The 18,311-nt window shown below is 45.0% G+C and overlaps 1 protein-coding gene across 1 annotated transcript in view; it reads right to left on the minus strand.

The window, feature by feature from the left end:
• The window catches only part of KCNQ1 (potassium channel, voltage gated KQT-like subfamily Q, member 1), a gene marked incomplete at its 5' end in the record, with an annotated part of 104,803 nt that overhangs the window by 40,772 nt on the left and 45,720 nt on the right, over positions 1–18,311 (minus strand). Inside the window, 4 exons of the mRNA XM_015420949.1 lie at positions 2,628–2,768; positions 4,615–4,711; positions 4,823–4,898; positions 9,413–9,539. Of these exons, the coding sequence (XP_015276435.1) occupies positions 2,628–2,768; positions 4,615–4,711; positions 4,823–4,898; positions 9,413–9,539 (441 nt within the window). The remainder of the gene's footprint in view (positions 1–2,627; positions 2,769–4,614; positions 4,712–4,822; positions 4,899–9,412; positions 9,540–18,311) is intronic.

Below are 18,311 nucleotides of genomic sequence, written 5' to 3' on the forward strand. Positions count from 1 at the left end.
ACTGATAAAAAACAACATTTAAAAATCACTAGGACTTTGGGCGATTTCTCACTAGAGCTGCCTCGCAGCACAGCCGCCGTGTGCCCCGACACAAACATGTTGTGGGTGTTTTCACATGAGAGCTCCCTCGCAGCACAGCCGCCGTGTGCCCCGACACAAACATGTCAATTTCACACCCGAAGCTCCGGGGCTGCATTTTGACTCGGGGCTTCGCCCGATTTCCTCCGCAGTTTCATGATCCTCAAAAACCAGGATCATGAAACTGCGGAGGAAATCGGGCGAAGCCCCGAGTCAAAATGCAGCCCCGGAGCTTCGGGTGTGAAATTGACATGTTTGTGTCGGGGCACACGGCGGCTGTGCTGCGAGGCAGCTCTAGTGAGAAATCGCCCAAAGTCCTAGTGATTTTTAAATGTTGTTTTTTATCAGTTTTATGTATTTAATTTTATGTATTTTACCTATATCATAAGCCGCCTTGAGCTTCCATGGGGAAGAAAGGCAGATAATAAATGTTTTAAACAAACAAATAAAACACAGCTGCTCCTTCCACATGCAGCTTTCTCCCACAGGGAACACCATAAGCCCCTGAATTAAATGGCAACTTTCATAGGACTGCTCCAGTTCAAAGGGTGACTGAAGAATTTGGATTTAACCTCCATCCAGGCACTTCACTCATTGCCACTAAGGAGCAGAGATGGGGGAGGAGTTCAGCTCTGCTCTCAAAATAAGAAAGGTCAGCTTGCTGTAGCAAGATGTTTCTCCTCCATTTGGCCCTTTGGGCACTGTGCGGCTTGGCAGGGAAAGTGAAGCTGAGGGGAAAGCAGAGGTTTCAGGCCACAGTATAATCACAGGACGATTTTGCATTGGCTTTTCCTTACGTAGTTTTACCAAACCCATGTTGGAACAGAAATTCCCCTCTGCACTGCATGCCGCTTTCACTGTCTTTGATCATTGGATTTTATGGTACCCTCTACACTGTGCTACACTAGACTGAGCTGCGGTGGCTCAAGTGGTTAAGACGCTGAACTGCAGGCTGTGGAAGGTTGGTAGTTCAGCAGTTCGAGACCCGAGTGTGCCGCATGACGGAGTGAGCTCCCGTCTCTAGTTCCAGCTCCTGCCAACCTAGCAGTTTGAAAGCAAGAAATTGCAAGTAGATAAATAGGTACCACTTCGGTGGGAAGGTAACAGTGTCCCGTGCACCTTGGTGTTTAGTCATGCCGGCCACATGACCACGGAAACGTCTTCAGACAGTGTTGGGTCTTCGGCTTTGAAACGGAGATGAGCACTGCAACCCTAGAGTCGGATCTGACTGGCTTTCGAGCAAGGGAACCTTTATCTTTACTACACTGTATGCCGCTTTCACCTTCTTTGATCATCAGGTTTAATGGTACCTTCTGCATATATTTATGATTGTTCAGGGTGACTTCACAGTCAGTACAGTGTTGCCCCGGTATTTAAATGTGGTTTTGAGCTGTACCTTTGGTAAAACAACAGAGGGAAAAGTCAATGCAGAATCGTCCAGAACCCATTATCTTGAATTAGGAAAGCTCACACACAGCTTCTCAAATATGTCCCAAAGCATTCTACTGAATAAAGCCTCGATCAGACATTGTTCCACAGATTGATTCTTATCAACTCCATGTAAGAAACAATGGTTTCAAACGTGCACCTAACTGGACATGCATACTTTCAGCTCTATACATTACAATTGCTGCACGAAAGCTAGTGGTGCACCAGTATGTAAGTTACTACCATTGCTTTCAACAGGCAGTCTTGGACAAGTCACCATCTCTCAGTTTAACCTTCTTTATAGGCTCTTCAAGGAGTGTCAACGATTTACAAAACTTTATACAATGCATTATTGAAATAATTAAAAACTATGTACGTGCAGGGGTCATTTCGTAGAAAAAGAGGTGCAGGAGCTCATTAGCATAACTCATTTGCATGTGCCACACCCCCTGACATCACCGGAAGTGTGTCAGAAGGCAACACCCACTGCTCAGGCTCCACTGGACTGTTTTGGATTGCTAGGTATTGGGGGGGGGATGTGCAGATCTGTCCTTGCAGAGGAGGGAGAGCTTGTACCTGAATAAAAATTGGTCCTAAAGGTGCCACTGGACTGTTTTGGACCGGGGGGCCAGGGGGAGAGCTCTGCAGCTTACCTGGCTGCTTCTTGCTCTGACTGAGGGCTGCTGGGAGCAGGGGGCGGGGCTTGTTGCATGTGCCTGCCCCTTGGGCTCTTTACTGCCGGAGCTCCGCTCCTGTGCGCTCCTGCAGGAAATGACCCCGGTGTACGTGTGCAACAGAATGTTTGAGTGGGATTCAGAGCTGGGCATATAGTCTTTATATAAAGGAGGTGGAAAGATGATCGTAGATCTGAAAATGGGATAGCGAATGACAGTACAGTTCTAAAGAGAGCCAAACCCTTCTAATCCCACTGACTTCAGTGGGTTTAAACGAGTGTAACTCTGTTTAGGATTGCAGTTGCACTGTGAGCAGCTTATTATTCCTCTGGAGAGAAAAGGCATAGCACATATTTTCTGTTTCTATGGCAATGCATTCTATGCACCAGAAATGCACCATGTTAGAAAAAAATATACTGGCTATTCTCTACTATGGATTATACTTACTACTCCCCACCAAAGGGCATCTGCATAGCTGACAAACTTATTTTCGTCATCACCGTTCACAGCATCTTTTTCAGCCAGGTACACAAAATAAGAAGAAAAAATCAGGCCTAGAAAGCCGATGTACAGAGTGGTTATCAATTCCTAAAAAGTAGAATAAAAAAACAAATGTGTCAAAATGGGTAATCAACAACAAATGATTTGCAAATGATTTGTGGGGAATCTTATGAAAAAGTTATTCTGGTGTTCAGCCACCACGGTGAACTCAGTGTTCGGTCACATTTGCAATCTAAGTGACTAGAAAGCATAGCCACTACCACCGACACCAATGATGATGGCCCGGGAAGATCTACCACAATTTTTGTGTGACTGATACCACCGGACTTACTTCCTTGGGATCGGCTATAAGACAACATCATCTCCGGAGAACTGTCTGTTTACCATCATGGCATACATCTGGGGACCATCTTGTTTTAATTGAGTATTATCAGGGCTATTTCTGGGCAGGAACGCACAGGAACGGAGTTCCGGCTGGCTTCAGAGCTGGCCACGCCCACTACAGCCAAAACCTCTGCATGCGTGGCTACAGAGGGAAGGCCTGGAGAGCGACCCCCCCTCAGTGACTCCGAAGTGGGCGGGCCGGGGGGGCATGGAAGGATCGGGGAGGCATTTAAATGCCTCCCCGTGCCTTCCCTGGCCTTTCCAAGGGCTGACTTGCCCGGGTTCCCCGCAGCCATGGGGCGTCCAGGCAATCCAAGGGAAGGCATGGGGGTGTGGCCTAATATGTCAATGAGCTGTGTTGTCAGGGGTGTGGCCTAATATGCTGTTGGGTGTGGCCTATTATGCTAATTAGTTCCTGCTGGGCTTTTTCTACAAAAAAGCCCTGAGTATTATTGTTGTTGTGATTAATTGTTATTAATGGTTTTAATTGCTTTTACCTTGTTTTATATGGGCCTTGCCCCTTGTAAGCCGCCCTGAGCTCGCTTTGCGGGGAGGGCGGGGTAAAAATCCCAATAAATACATAAAATAAATAAAATAGAGAGAGGGATTTTTGAGTGTCACATTCCAGTCCTGAAACTCAGCACAAAATGATCAGATTAGTCCAAGATGCCAGGCTATCTGAAGGCTGATGATAAATCATTGAACCTAAGTATGTGGTAAAATGAATTATGTAATGAATGAATCATGAAATCATTGGTCATGTAGGAAAGAGAGCAACCATGGTACAGAATTGCATTCTGAGGCCCGGGACACCTTGCCAGCTGTATAGCATCTAGCTGAGCATCTGTTTCTTGCCTACAGGTATTTAAAGCCTTGTCATGGCCAGAGACACAAGGGGTGATTTCCCACAAGCGCTGCTCCGCACTCACTCTTCTCTTTGGCCCGATGGTACGTGTCAATTTCACACAAGCTGCTGCGCGACCGCATTTTGTCTGTAGCTTCGTGCGATTTCCCCCGCTTCTACTCAATCCTGTTTTTTGAAGATTGAGTAGACACGGGGAAAATCGCACAAAGCTGTGGGGCAAAATGCGGCAGCGCAGCAGCTTGTGTGAAATTGACACGTACCATGGGGCAAAAGGGAGGACTGACCGCGGAGCAGCGCTTGTGGGAAATCACCCAAGCTTTTTGGTGGAAGCCAAAGGGCTCTTGGCAAGAGGCTCCCAGGCTATGGTGACAGTGTGAACAAAGGACTCACAAGCTACAAAATATGTAGCCGTGTTTTTTCTCTCTTTCATTCTTAAAACTGATTTTTGATTGTGTAAACTGATTTTATTTAAATCGCACCTAGGGAGGAAAAACGTAAATAAATACAGGAATAAAAATCCAACTCTTCTCGCTTCAGAGAAGAGATTTTCATAAAAATCTCACCACAGACTGAGACCTGCCCCCACGGCTCTGATGAGCTCCTCAAGTTTATACTTGGCAACACAAGAGTAAAACAGACTTCTCACTGATTTTTCATTCTCCCCCCCTGGAAAGTTCTACCTACTTGTCTATGTATGAAAACGACTGAGCCCAACAGTCTCCACGTGCCACCTTGCCGGTCCACATGAAGCATGCGCAGGATCTGCAGAAACCGGATGCCTCTGGAACACAGGTCATTAAAAGAAATACAAGGTCAGCCATTGTACGCTTTTGACTAATTGTGGACTTTTGACAGGAAAAAGAAAATGTTTCATTATTGTTAACATGTTTACCTGATAGCAGAGGTGGCAAAAACTTGTTTGGAACCCACACAGAGCACGATCATCGAAGCAACGACGACAATTAAATCTGAAAGATAAAAACAAACAAACAAGCAAAACTGTAAGTTAAAAAGTACATGCCATCATTGCTAGGATGACTCCCACTGCAAGAAGACTGCAAAAAAGGAGTGGGGCTTTCATGGGAGCAAAGTCTTTTGCGCAAAGCCGCCCCCCCCCCCCCCCTGAATTCACCACTATTCGTAATGCAGAGGTTACTTGCTGGACACTTAAACGCTTATCTCAGCATAATCTCAGAGTTTAAGGGGCTTCATTTTTTTCCCCTTCAGCAACTGCTTGGATTGCATAAAAATTCTAACACCTGTAAAAACAACATTATTACACTCATGCCCCATCTTTCTTCCAACATGGACCTCAAGGTGATGTACATGGAGTTCTCAGGTATTCTCTTATCCAGACACTGATCGGACCCAGGCCTGCTTCACTTTAACAAGGCTACTTCATCATGTGCCTTCAGACAACAATCTGAGCTACAGGCATGGGCAATTTTATCTGATTTTATGACGTTTTGTTATTTGTGTTTTAATGTATTTAACTTTTTTTAATGTAAGCCACCCTGTGCCCGCCTAGCAGGGAGGGCGGGATATAAATTGAATTAAATAAGTAAATAAATTTATTTTGCAGGGTCTAATTGTTCACCACCGCCACCGCTGCTCAAATATTCTGGGAAACTTCCCTGGATCCTGAAATTTCATTTTTCTTTTTTTAAAAAAGCCAGTCTCATTTAGGGAGATATCAGGGAAAAAACCATACAAGCCGTATTCTAACCAATTGTTCAGTAAGAAATAATTCTACTGTTCTGGTCAATGAGCAATGAGGTACAAGGGTTATTGACAAATGTTTGGCATTTGCTTTTTTTAAAAAATGTTATTTAACATTTGTCTGATATAAGTATAGTTATTAAATGAGTAGATATACTAGCATACATGTCCTTCAAATCCTCACCAAGTACTTAATCATATACCTATTTCCCCCGTCTTGGCCTGACTGCATGGATAAAAAAATCTATGCAGTGGGGCCACTTTGAAATAAGGTAGGTGCAGGGCTATTTTTGGGCAGGAACACACAGGAACGGAGTTCCGGCTGGCTCCCGAGTTGGCCACGCCCGGCAGGAACTAATTAGCATAATAGGCCACACCCAACAGCAGAAACTCATTAGGATTGGCTACATTAGGGTGTGTGTGGCCTAACATGCAAAGAAGTTCCTGCTACAAAAAAAGCCCTGGGTTTTGACAATAAACAAAGTAAACAGAATAAGAAGCAAAAGGTGGGTGTGGCTGGATGACCACACTTCTGGTAACATGGGGTGTGGCCTAATATGCTAATGAGCTGTGCTGTTGGGTGTGGCCCATTATGTTCCTGCTGGGCTTTTTCTACAAAAAAAGCCCTGGGTAGGTGTTTATGCAGATCTTGGGTGGGGGACTCTCAAGTTTGGTATTTATTTTTCTGGGTTTTTAAACCACCCTTTTTAGCTTTTCAGTTTTTCCCTGCAAACGAGATCTTATGAAATTATATCATGCCACTTCGAGGTTGTCAGAAACCCAATACAATATCTCCTGTGGTGGGATGGTTAGGTCACAAAGCACCAGTCTTCCCGGCCACAGCAGTCTGCCAGGCAACGGCTGCCGCAAGAGGCTCCACATCTCCATTGGCAGCTCTGCTGGACCTAGCAAGGGGTTTTTGAGGGGGAGAGGAGAGGGGGCTCCAAGATGGAGGGCAGGGGGACCAGTGGGGGGGGGGATGAGATTTCCCTTCCTTGCAAGAAGGGTAGAACAGTCCCCTCTTTAGAATACGAGGAGAGCCCTGGAATTCTCAGAAAGAGAGGGAGGACATATTGTTCTTAATCTGTCTGAGGATGGCTAGAGAGGCAAAACTGTTCTTACTTTTGCAGCCATTGCTGGGCAAGTTAAAAACAATGTGCAACATTTTGTGGAAGTCTCCACTTGTAAACAGATATTATCAATAGGAGTGCTAGCTGTAATAATTTATCAAACTCTCCTCCCCCCCCCCAAAAAAAAAGAATGGACCAGAGACATTATGCATAAGAGTGATCCCAAACACAATAATTTGATGCTTGGGACCATGCTGCTAATCAGGCAGCCTTGAGAAAGACAGGAGCACTCCGTCTATGAATGTCAGCTGCTTAATGGGCCTTCTGTAGGACCAGCAACAAACATCAATTTAAACTTCAATGTAACTACAAAAGGAAACTTCCCCCTTTAGAAGACTTTCAAGCAAGGAGAAGCGGATGTACAATTCTAGAAACTCCCGTTGGAGTTGATTGTGTAAAAAGAATGTAAATCGACTGGTAGTTATTAAATTGTACAAACTGATTATTATTGTTGATATTGCATGTAATGGATATATACCTGTTTTAGAATATTATGAATAATACACAATGCACTTTATAAGATGGAACATATAGAACACTTTAACTTATAAAAAAGGTTTTTGCAGTGTATATATTTGTTGTCTGGCTAATCAGTATGAAGCATATTTTACTCAGTGAAGCCGCTTCTCCCAAATGCCTCCAAAGCATGCTTTAGGAAAGCTGTATGAAGCAGTTGAAATCACTGCAACACATCTTTCATCTTTCCAGTACACTGTTAGCTAAGCTGAATCTTGGGATCCTTCGAATAACACAACTGCTACAAATCTGCAAGTGGCATAGGGCTGCAGTCCTATAACACTAATTTGGGAGGGGGAATTATTTTCAAATAAGCATGCATAAGACTGCTGGCACATAATTAAAAGTTACAGTTAATTCATTTTATTATAGAAGACATTGGTTTGCATGAAGTCGTACTGTTCACCCCCAACCTCACCTACTTAAAATTATTTTAAATAATAATTCTTCTCCATGAAGTCTTTAGCATATTTCAAATATAATATCAACCGTTCCAACACAGCATGTGACAATGAAATTATTGATGCATGGCGTGTGACACGGAATTCCCAAAACGGTTACATGAACTCCGCCAGCAGTAGGTTGCATTATTACTAGCAGTAAGTGCTAAAAGTAAAATGGCTCAGTGAGCCAAAAGATGCATATTTGTTTTCTCGGTTATCAAGTGGGGCCATGATAAGGTGAATCCTTTATTTAAAACTGTGTGATAACACAGACTTAAGAAAAACATATTTCTAGTGAAATTAAACAAAGGGCTCTTTTTGTAGCAGGAACTCCTTTGCATATTAGGCGACACACCCCTAATGTAGCCAATCCTCCAAGAGTTTACAGTAGCCCCTGTAATAAAAGCTCTGTAAGCTCTTGGAGGATAGGCTACATTAGGGGTGTGTCGCCTAATATGCAAAGGAGTTCCTGCTACAAAAAGAGCCCAATCTCCAAGCTAAGCCTGGCAATCAGTGAGAGTGCTGGGGTCAGGGACATAGGGGATGGTTCTGATGTCAGTACGTCATTTCTGGGGAAAACCCCGAAATGACAAAGGGCAGTCTGAGGAATCCCTTGAAGCCACAGAATTTCCACTGCTTTCTAGAGTTACCCTTTGTACAACCCGAAAGTGACACAGCAGCAGCAGGAGGCCTGCCAAGCTCACCCCAACGATTAATAAAAGTTATTCCAGTATAATCTGTCATAAACTAGAACTCACTTCATCAGATGCATGGAGTGAACTGTGTCCCACAAAACTTAGGCTGGAATAAAATGTATTACAGTGCAATCCTAAAGAGCGTTATGTTGTACATATTAGATTCCATGTCAAAAATGAAGTCAAATGAGGAGGAAGATCTATGTTTTATTTCAATTAACAAGAAAACAGTTGGACCAAATAGTCCATCCAAAATTGACTACTTTCTTCTCAGCATATTTAGGAAATATGCTTCAATTAACAGGAAAACAATTAGACCAAATAACTCATCAAAAATTGACAACTTTCTTCTTTTTCCAAGGGCTGACTTGGAGGGCGGGGTTTGGATAGTAGAGGGACTTCGGTGGCAGATGACACCATACAGTCCACCTTCCAAAGCAGTCCTTTTCTCCAGGGGAACTGATTTCTGTCACCTGGAGATCAGTTCTAATCCCTGGACATCTTCAGCCACCACCTGGAGGTTGAACTTTGTAAGGAAAAACCACCGTGATATGATAACGAAAGCTCGTTAGTCATATCACGGTTAAGAACATAAGAACATAAGAGATGCCAATGTTGGATCAGGCCAAAGGCCCATCCAGCCCAACACTCTGTATCACACAGTGGCCAGAAATACCAGGTGCCATCAGAAGGTCCACCAGTGGGGCCAGGACATTAGAAGCCCTCCCACTGTTTCCTTACAAAGCTCAACCTGTCCCGTGATCTCTCATCCTTGACTTTAACCACCTGGAAGTTGGCGACCCTATTTAGCCAATGATGGTTTTGTAGGTAACTATCCACATGACTGCATCACAGGAGAATTTGATAACCACATCATCAACTGTGTTTACACAATACAGAAAACTCCCTTTGAAACTTAGCATAAATCCCTTTGGAAATTACTGTTACGTAATAGCTATTCATAACAACATCTACTTACCAATTATAGAAATAGGCTTCCTAGCAAAACGAAGTCTTCCCCAAAAGCCGACATATTTACTGCGGCACCCTGCAGACCACAATCGAACCACATATTCTGTTCCAAAAAACGCCACTAATACAATTTCCTACAGGAAAAAGATAGGGAGCTAGATTAACATGCTTTTAAGGATTTTCAGAAGATACTAAAAGAAAACAAAATATGAGATTTGGGATTCAAACAATAGACTATCAAAATTCATAGGGGAAAAAAGTCAAGAGCTCAAGAATTATAGGTAATTTACAGTGAAATCCTAAAAATGATCATAACCTCTAAACCAATTGACTTCAGTGGTTGTTGAAGGCTGTAATTCTGGATGACCAGGGCTATTTTGGGGCAGGAATGGACAGGAACGGAGTTCTGTCTGGCTTCAGAGTTGGCCACGCCCACTACAGCCAAAACCTCTGCGTGCCTGGCTACAGAGGGAAGGCCTGGAAAGCGACCACCCCCCGTTGACTCTGAGGTGGGCGGGCCAGGGGGGGCAGGAAGGATCAGGGAGGCATTTAAATGCCCCCGTGCCTTTCCCAACCTGTCCAAGGGCTGGCTTGCCTGGGCACCCTGCAGCCGCCAGGCGTCCAGGCAAGCCAAGGGAAGGCATGTGGGTGTGGCCTAATATGCTAATAAGCGGTACTGTCAGGGGTGTGGCCTAACATGCTAATGAATTTCTGCTGGCAGGTGTGGCCTATTATTCTAATGAGTTCCTGCTGTGCTTTTTCCTGTGGATGACTATTTGTCTTGTATGCTGTGGGAGAAGCAGGAAACTGTTATTCTATATATTGAGTCTTTTCAGCTTTTTCACACAAAGCAACTCATCTGCTTTTATTCAATTTACTGCAGTACCTACTTGTAAAAGTTAATAAGACCTGCTATGTGATCTCCTTCATTAAAATATTAAGGCAAATCTATCTCTTTTATTAGCTTTCACAAAAGTTCTACCTTTTGTTGTATCTTTTCTACCAGTATATAAATAAAACTCCATCTTGTATTTCCTTGTACTATGAATGAAGATACCTAATAAGTAAGGAGGGAAATAATAAGCAGTAGAGTCTCATGGTTCAGGAGTGGAAAAAACCAACCATTTCCCAACATGTTAAAATAAAAGAAAATAGTGAATAACTAAAATCAAAGTTTGAGAAAGGGAAAGCGGTGGGGGTGAAAGTTTGCACCAGACAAAAAACTCCACAAATGCAAATTAGAGTTTAATGTTGTAAGAAGAGCAGGAAAACAGAAACAAAAGGCTAGGTTGTGGGTGCTTTCTGATTTGCAATGTGTAGGTTTGCGGGGGGAAGTTTATGAGCGAGATTTGCATGAGAGCTCTGTATTTTTAAAGACCCTCCATGGTTCACTGGATAACAGGAATACTGACAAATATGCAAATGCGGACTGCCCTAAAGACAATGAAACAGACATGTAGTCAATGGTTACTGTCATCCAGTTCTTTGCATGACATGCAGACAAGCTTAGAGAACATTGATTGTTCTATAGACTCCTGCAACTGGAGAGAACGACCAGTCGGCTTACACCAAGACACATTTTTCACTCCTGACGTTTTGATAAAGGCTTATTGACCTAAATGAGCCCCATGTTATTCAGGAAACATCAGGGGTGAAAGTGCACAAGCTGTTCTTCATGGTCATACACAAAAATGCCAGGTATCCATTAGCAACTGGCAAATTCCCCCTCCCCTGCCCGTGGCGGGGTTACAGACAAAAGTGTTTTTAATATCTTGCCTTGTATAAGCCCAATAAGTAATCTAGTGGGGGAGAAAGAGGCTGATTGATTTTTGTCACTGCATTTAGATGCAGATGACGGGGAGAAGTTACGGACAGGCTGAAGGATAAGCTATTTACATTTAAAATAACTTGGAACAGTCATTCGAAAGGCAAACAAACAAGTCCTCCTGAACGACTTCTATATACCCTATACACCGTCTTCTCAGGAAGCTGACGTTTCAGTTCGATGTGAATGCATTTTACAAAAAGCAGCAGAACACATTTTCAGGACTCATGTCAAGCCTTGCCATTTCATGACAGGGCCGACAGACTGGAATGTAGTGAGATTAGTGAGTTAAGTACCAAAATATATCACATACTGGAAGTTTGTAGCTGAACCATTTAAAAGGCCACTTCTGCATGGCTTATCTGCCACGGTCTTAGGAAGCCGGGGTTTTCCCTATTTCCCCACAGCAACATGCTGTGTTTTTGCATCTCCTGGGGTTTCCCTAGCTTTTCTGTAATCTTTCCCAAACCTACCTTCCTCTGAAGTTTTGGGATAGATGGCAGTAAAGCCTAGATGGCTGCTTTGTGGCCGAATGGGGATTCGGTCACGGATCTCCCAGATCCAGGGCTATTTTTGGGCAGGAACGCACAGGAACGGAGTTCCAGCTGGCTCCCAAGTTGGCCACGCCCAGCAGGAACTCATTAGCATAATAGGCCACACCCAACAGCAGAAACGTGTTAGGATTGGCTACATTAGGAGTGTGTGGCCTAACATGCAAAGGAGTTTCTGCTGCAAAAAAGTCCTGGGTTTTGACAACAAACAAGGTAAACAGAATAACAAGCAAAAGGTGGGTGTGGCTGGATGAGCACACTGCTGGTAACATGGGGGTGCGGCCTAATGTGCTAATGAGCTGTGCTGTCAGGGGTGTGGCCCAATATGCTAATGAGTTCCTGCTGTTGGGTGTGGCCTATTATGCTAATGAGTTCCTGCTGGGCTTTTTCTACAAAAAGAGCCCTGCCCAGATCCTAGTTAAACACTATGCCATGCTGGCGCTCATGCCTCACAGGGTGACATTCTGGAGGGGTCCCATCATTTGAAGGGGGTTTTGAAGGCACCAAAGGCTGCTGCTGCTGCTGTTGTAGAAGGTGGACACTGAAAACAAACGAGGAAGCAGAGCCCTTGGGACTACTTGCTACAAAAGCTGATCTTTCCCATATCTCCTCTTGCCAGCCAGATCTTTATGATTCATAAAACCACACTTCTGTTTTAGCTGATACTAAATGATTACTACATGTGGCATTCCTTTAAGCTAAAAAACAAGAAGATGGATGATACTGGAAACTTTTTATCTTTCAACTTTATTTTGATATTTTCCAAAGGCAACCCCTCCCATGTAGATTAAAGGTTTCAAGTAAATATAACCTGGGAATTTTCTTTGGAAACACTGGTCCCGTTCACACGGAGAAGTTGCCACGCTAAAGACACGGATGATAGGTGGATTTTCGGTGCGCGATCACACCGCAACATCTGGGTAGCGTAGTTCACCCGTGGCTAAACCGTGGCTTCCCGCCGAAGATGCGGAGTAAAAAACTACCGTATACAATGTACTAGTTTCCAGAATCGCATTTCTGCTCTAATCCCGTGGCATCTGGTGTCCATGTCCCGTCGCAAACCAGATTTTTTTTTGTCTCCACAGAATGCACTTGCTTGATCATGCACATGCACAAACTTCAGTGGGGAAAAATTCCCCTTTGCCACGGAAGCGGCGCCTAGCGATTGCCGGTGTGATCGTGACACGCCGCTTCTTTGCCGCGCTTCAGGATAGCTGTGTGATCGGCACCTACCGGCGTAACCACGGGAACTCCACGGGACGTGTGATCGGGCTGCCACGCTTTACTTTGCTCCGGGGCAAACAGCCATGCCTCACCCCCGTGTTATCTGGCCCATGTGACCGGGGCCACTGTCTGTTTTGTGACCAATAACAAGATCCCAGAAATCTTTGGAAAGGGGACATTTCAGACATACGGTTCTACTGTTCAAAGAGTAAGATGAGCTGCCAACAGAACTGAGTGCATGCTTTGGTCTATACTATAGTCAACCCAACTTCTGAACTCTTTATATCACTTACTTAGTAAACCACTAAAGATTTATGTTGCTGTTTCTTGAAATGTGAATGACAAAGGCAGTTTTAAATGCCAGTAGGCTAATTTAATGTCTTGAGGACCATAACTGTAACATAGGGGAGAGCTGCTAGTGAGAAGACCTGGACCTGCTATAAGACCTGCTGGATGTGACGGCCATCCCTCCTTTAACAGGTAGTGTCTTTTTAAACAAGTCAACTTGCCAAGGAGCATCACTGTTCTCCCGCACTTGGAGAGCAGGTACACCAGCAGAAGTAGAAAAATGATGCCTACAGACCAGAGGACTGAGAGCAGTCTACAAAGTGCCCAGGAGTGAATGTGTTCATCTTGTGGTTCACACAGCCCAGCCTCCTGGACAGATTTTTTTACACCTTTGATCAGGGGTCATTTCGTAGAAAAAGAGGTGCAGGAGCTCATTAGCATAACTCATTAGCATAACTTATTTGCATACGCCGCACCCCGTGACATCACCGGAAGTGTGTCAGGAGGCAACACCCACCGCTCAGGCTCCACTGGACTGTTTTGGATTGCTAGCTATTGGGGGGGGGGCGTGCAGATTTGCCCTCACAGAGGAGGGAGAGCTTGTACCTGAATAAAACTTGGTCTTAAAGTTGCCACTGGACTGTTTTGGGCTGGGGGGTCCGGGGGGGTTCTGCAACTTACCTGGCTGCTTCTTGCTCTGACTGAGGGCTGCTGGGAGCAGGGGGTGGGGCTTGTTGCATGTGCCCGCCCCTTGGGCTCTTTACTGCCGGAGCTCTGCTCCTGTGCGCTCTTGCAGGAAGTGACCCCTGCCTTTGATCCTCCAGCAGCAGACTGCTAATAGTTGTTTTATTTTACCATGTGCCTTGGGTAGGAGAAGGGCCAGCAGGTACTACTGTTGAGCTACTGGTGGGCCAAGGGCGGTGGGGGAAGGACAGGCCAGATTAGGGGAAGAAGGGGTTGGCAGACGGTGCCCATCCGTTCTTCCGATAAATTTTTTTTTCCAGCCAAAGAAACCCGAGGCAATCTTGTTGATCACCCATCAACCCTAAAAGTGCTGCTGCTGAAGGCCAGGTTGGTTCAAAACAAAGCATCCCTCATCCAGGACTTAATACCGGGTGAGGAGGCCGACCTGGTATGTATCAGAGACCTGGGTGTGTGGAGAGGGAGGGGCAGCTCTCTCCCAACTTTTCCCCCTGTCCGGCTTCCTTGTACCTCATCAGCCTAGGCCTGGTAGGCGGGAGGGCAGGCGTGGGTAGGAGGTAGGGCTGCCAAGTCCCCCCGGGGGGCAGAAAACCCCCCGCCCCAGAGGCCCATTCCCCACCAGGGAATCGGGCCCCGGGGGGAACCCCCCACCCCAGCGTGCACGTCTATGGTTTTCCCTTGTATGGTCATGGCCCCGCCCCCAGCGTGCCCAGCGTCATGACGTCACTTCCCTGTGACGTGCATGCAGCCGGAATGTGAACGGGAGTCCCCCGCCGGCAGGGTAAGTGCCACTTGGCAACCCTAGTAGGAGGCACTGTGTTTTGGTGGTTCCACTCTTACTCAACCAAACAATTCCAGAAGGTGTCTGGGGACCCTGTGGCATTTATGCTATGGGGTCCCACAGGTTTCCATCTTATCCCCCATGCTACTTAATATTTACAGAAAACTGCTGGGAGAGCTCATCTGGAGACTTGGAATGAGGTGTCACCAATATGTGGATGGCACCCAGCTCTATTTCTCCTTAAGACCTAAGTCAGGTGCGTCTCTGGAAGTCCTGAATAGGTTCCTGGAGCAGGAGATAGAATGGATGAAGGCCAATACACTGAAGCTCAACCTAGACAAGACTAAAGTGCTGTTGGTCAATGGAGAAGCTGCTCAGAGACAGTGGAGTCAGCCTGTACTGGAGGAATCTACACTCCCTTGGAAGGAGCAGGTTCTTTGCTTGGGGGTGCGACTTGATCCTGGCTTACAGTTTGGAGGCTCATGCCTCCTGTGTGGCATGTAGTGCCTTTTATCAGCTCTGCCTGGTTCACCAGCTATAGCCAATCCTTGAAACATTGTGATCTGGCCACAGTGATTCATGCTCCAATCACATCCAAGACAAGTTACTGTGATGTGCTCTATATCGGGCTGCCTTTAAAAACAGTTCAGAAAATTCAACTTATTCACAATGAGGCAGCCAGGCTACTTTCAAGGGTTGGTTATGGGGATTGAATCTCCCCTGTGCTGAAAGATCTGCACTGATTACCCATCTGTTTCCTGGCACAATTCAAGCCCTAAACAGTTTGGGGCCAGGGTACCTGAAGGACCATCTCCTACCCAGCCCGCCAGTTAATATCTGCCTCTCAAGCACTACTCTCTGAGCCTCCACCTTCAGAGGTGAGGCAGGTGGCGACCCGAGACAGGGCATTTTCTGTGGTGGCACCTTGCCTTTGGAATGCCCCCCACCAGGCTCACTTGTTGCCTACTTTACTTTCTTTTAGGTGCCACGCTAAAATATGTCTTTCTTTCAACCCAAGCTTTTAATTCGGGGTTTATCTTACCAGCTTTTTAATGGCCGGCTTCTGTGTTATGGATAGTTTTAAAGCTGCTTATGTATAACAGCTTGTATTGTAATGACTTGTGTTAAGATTGTAAGCTGTCTTGAGAAGAACTCTGAAGAGGCGGCATAGAAATATTCTAAATAAATAAATAAAATTTAGCTATAGCGATAACTTAGAATCATAGAATGTTAGAGTTGGAAGGGACCTTGCAGGTCATCTAGTCCAACCCCCTGCACACTGCCGGAGCATAGCTGAAAGATAGCCCTACATACCTACATACTTACAACATTTTTATTATTTATTATATTCATTACAACTAATAATGAAGAATTACAGAGACTGTCATCTACATATTCATTTGACACCTTTATGAGTACAGAAGACCTTTTTAAAAAAAATATGAAGCAATTAATTTAAGATTTTACCTAAGATTACATCTTTTTAAAAAGGTAGACAAGAAACTGAAATGTGTTATCCAAGCTATTCAGCCAGTTCTTTCCTCTTAAAGTCTTAAATGTAATGAACTGTTAATGTAATCCAACATTATGAACTGTTAAATACATTTCAAAAGGACCAAATCTTATTTCAAGGCGCACAACTGGAACCAAATGGAAATAAAAGTTAAAATAAGTTATTCACACACACTCTTCCCCTCTCTCTCTTTCTCTCTCTCTCTCAGAAAGGCAATGAGGTGAAAGCCATTATGGTTGTGGAGTTAAAAATAAATCTACAACATAATTGGTAATCAGGCACATCTGGATAATCCTTAAACTGTTCTTGATGTCACACTCCACAGTGATAAGAGTTCAAGTACTATATTTCTGTTTGACATTTAAATAAACACAACTTGCTTTTGCCTCAACATATTTGGGTTCTCTCCCAAGCCTGCTCTGGGGAATATACACCATGCTCCTCCACACAGCTGTAATAACAGTAACGGAGGGGCACTTAATACAGCTCACAAAAACATATGTGCCAGTTACCAGGAATAAGAAAAGCCCTCTCTCAGACTTTGACCAGGCAGAGCTCATTCCATCAGCAGTCAATATTGCCTTTTCAGAGACAACCATGGTGTCATTCTCCCATTTGGGTAACACACAAACACACACACCAGAATGTACCTTAGCCCTGCAACAAGAGGCAGCTGTTAAGTAAGATGCTGCTATTGAAGAAAAACAGTGCCCCTCTTCAGCTGATTTACAATAAATCTTCAACCGGAGGTGTAAATTTTCTTATTGTGAGCTTTTCTTGGCTCACTGGGTTTTCAGACTTCCTCCAAAACATGGTTGCTTATCTATAAAGTACGATCTACATACATTCACAGCTCCACTTTTTTTATATAGGCAAAGTACTATGCCTGTGCTAATGAGCCTGCTGAAAGAAACCTTCCATTCTGTATTATTATACATTCTGTATAGATAGGGACTCTGGGGCAAGTGATGCTCTGTCTTATGGTGCTTGGGAGGGCTTCTAATGTGGGAGGGCTTCTAATGTCTTGGCCCCACTGGTGGACCTCCTGATGGCACCTGGTATTTTTGACCACTGTGTGACAGAGTGTTGGACTGGATGGGCCTTTGACCTTATCCAACATTGGTGTCTCTTATGTTCTTATTAAGAAAGAATTGGGCAGTAGCAGAAGATTCTCTGTATGTGAGCAACAAAGCCATTTAAAAACTTGTAATAATGGGTGTGTAGATTTCAGAGACAACTGCTTGGCTTGAAAGATTCGAAATATTCCAGACACTTAATGCTGATGCTAACGGTTGTAAACTAATATTGTGCTCATTTCTGAAGCACAAGCATCCATACCACATTGTGATGTGCTTTTAACCTTTGGCCTGGCAGGGGTCACAAAGTTACATCATTGCATTCCACTATTGTGACACCACTTTGCTCGTCTCAAAAGGTCAAATTCTTAAGACTGGAAAGATTATATCCCTGTATACATGACTTCTGGTACTTAGAAAGTCACAGCTTTTAGCAAACACACTGCAAGCACAGTGTGCTTCTTTGCAGGTATACAAATAAATGAATAATAAACGAATGCCATTTAGTAAGCTGCAAACCTGAAGACATTCAGAAAATAAGAATATATAACAAAATGTTAGGATTTCTAGAATCAGCAGAGGTCATTTTGGGGGGGAACGCGGGGGAACACAGTTCCCCCGGGTGAGGTACGAGGGGCGGGGCACATGACGAAGCCCCACCCCCTGCTTCCGGCCGCCCCGCTTCCAGCCCTCATTCAGCCAGGAGGAGGCAGGAGAAGAGGGAGGGTAAGTTGCTTCCTCCCTGCCTCTCCCCACCCCTGCCTGCCTGGGGCCAGGGAGGGCCTTCGCAGGGCTTCCTTGCACTCCCGCCGACCTTGCATGTCCACCGCCAGGCCCCTTGTGGGGCTCGGCAGTGGAGCTGCAAGACCAGCGGTGGCGGCTGGGACCGTTGGGGGCAGGGTGTGTGGCCTTATGACACACTTCCGGTGATGTCAGGGGGTGTGGC

Source organism: Gekko japonicus, unplaced genomic scaffold (genome assembly GCF_001447785.1).
Source record: "Gekko japonicus isolate JY-2015 unplaced genomic scaffold, Gekko_japonicus_V1.1 scaffold2970, whole genome shotgun sequence".
NCBI lineage: Eukaryota > Metazoa > Chordata > Lepidosauria > Squamata > Gekkonidae > Gekko > Gekko japonicus.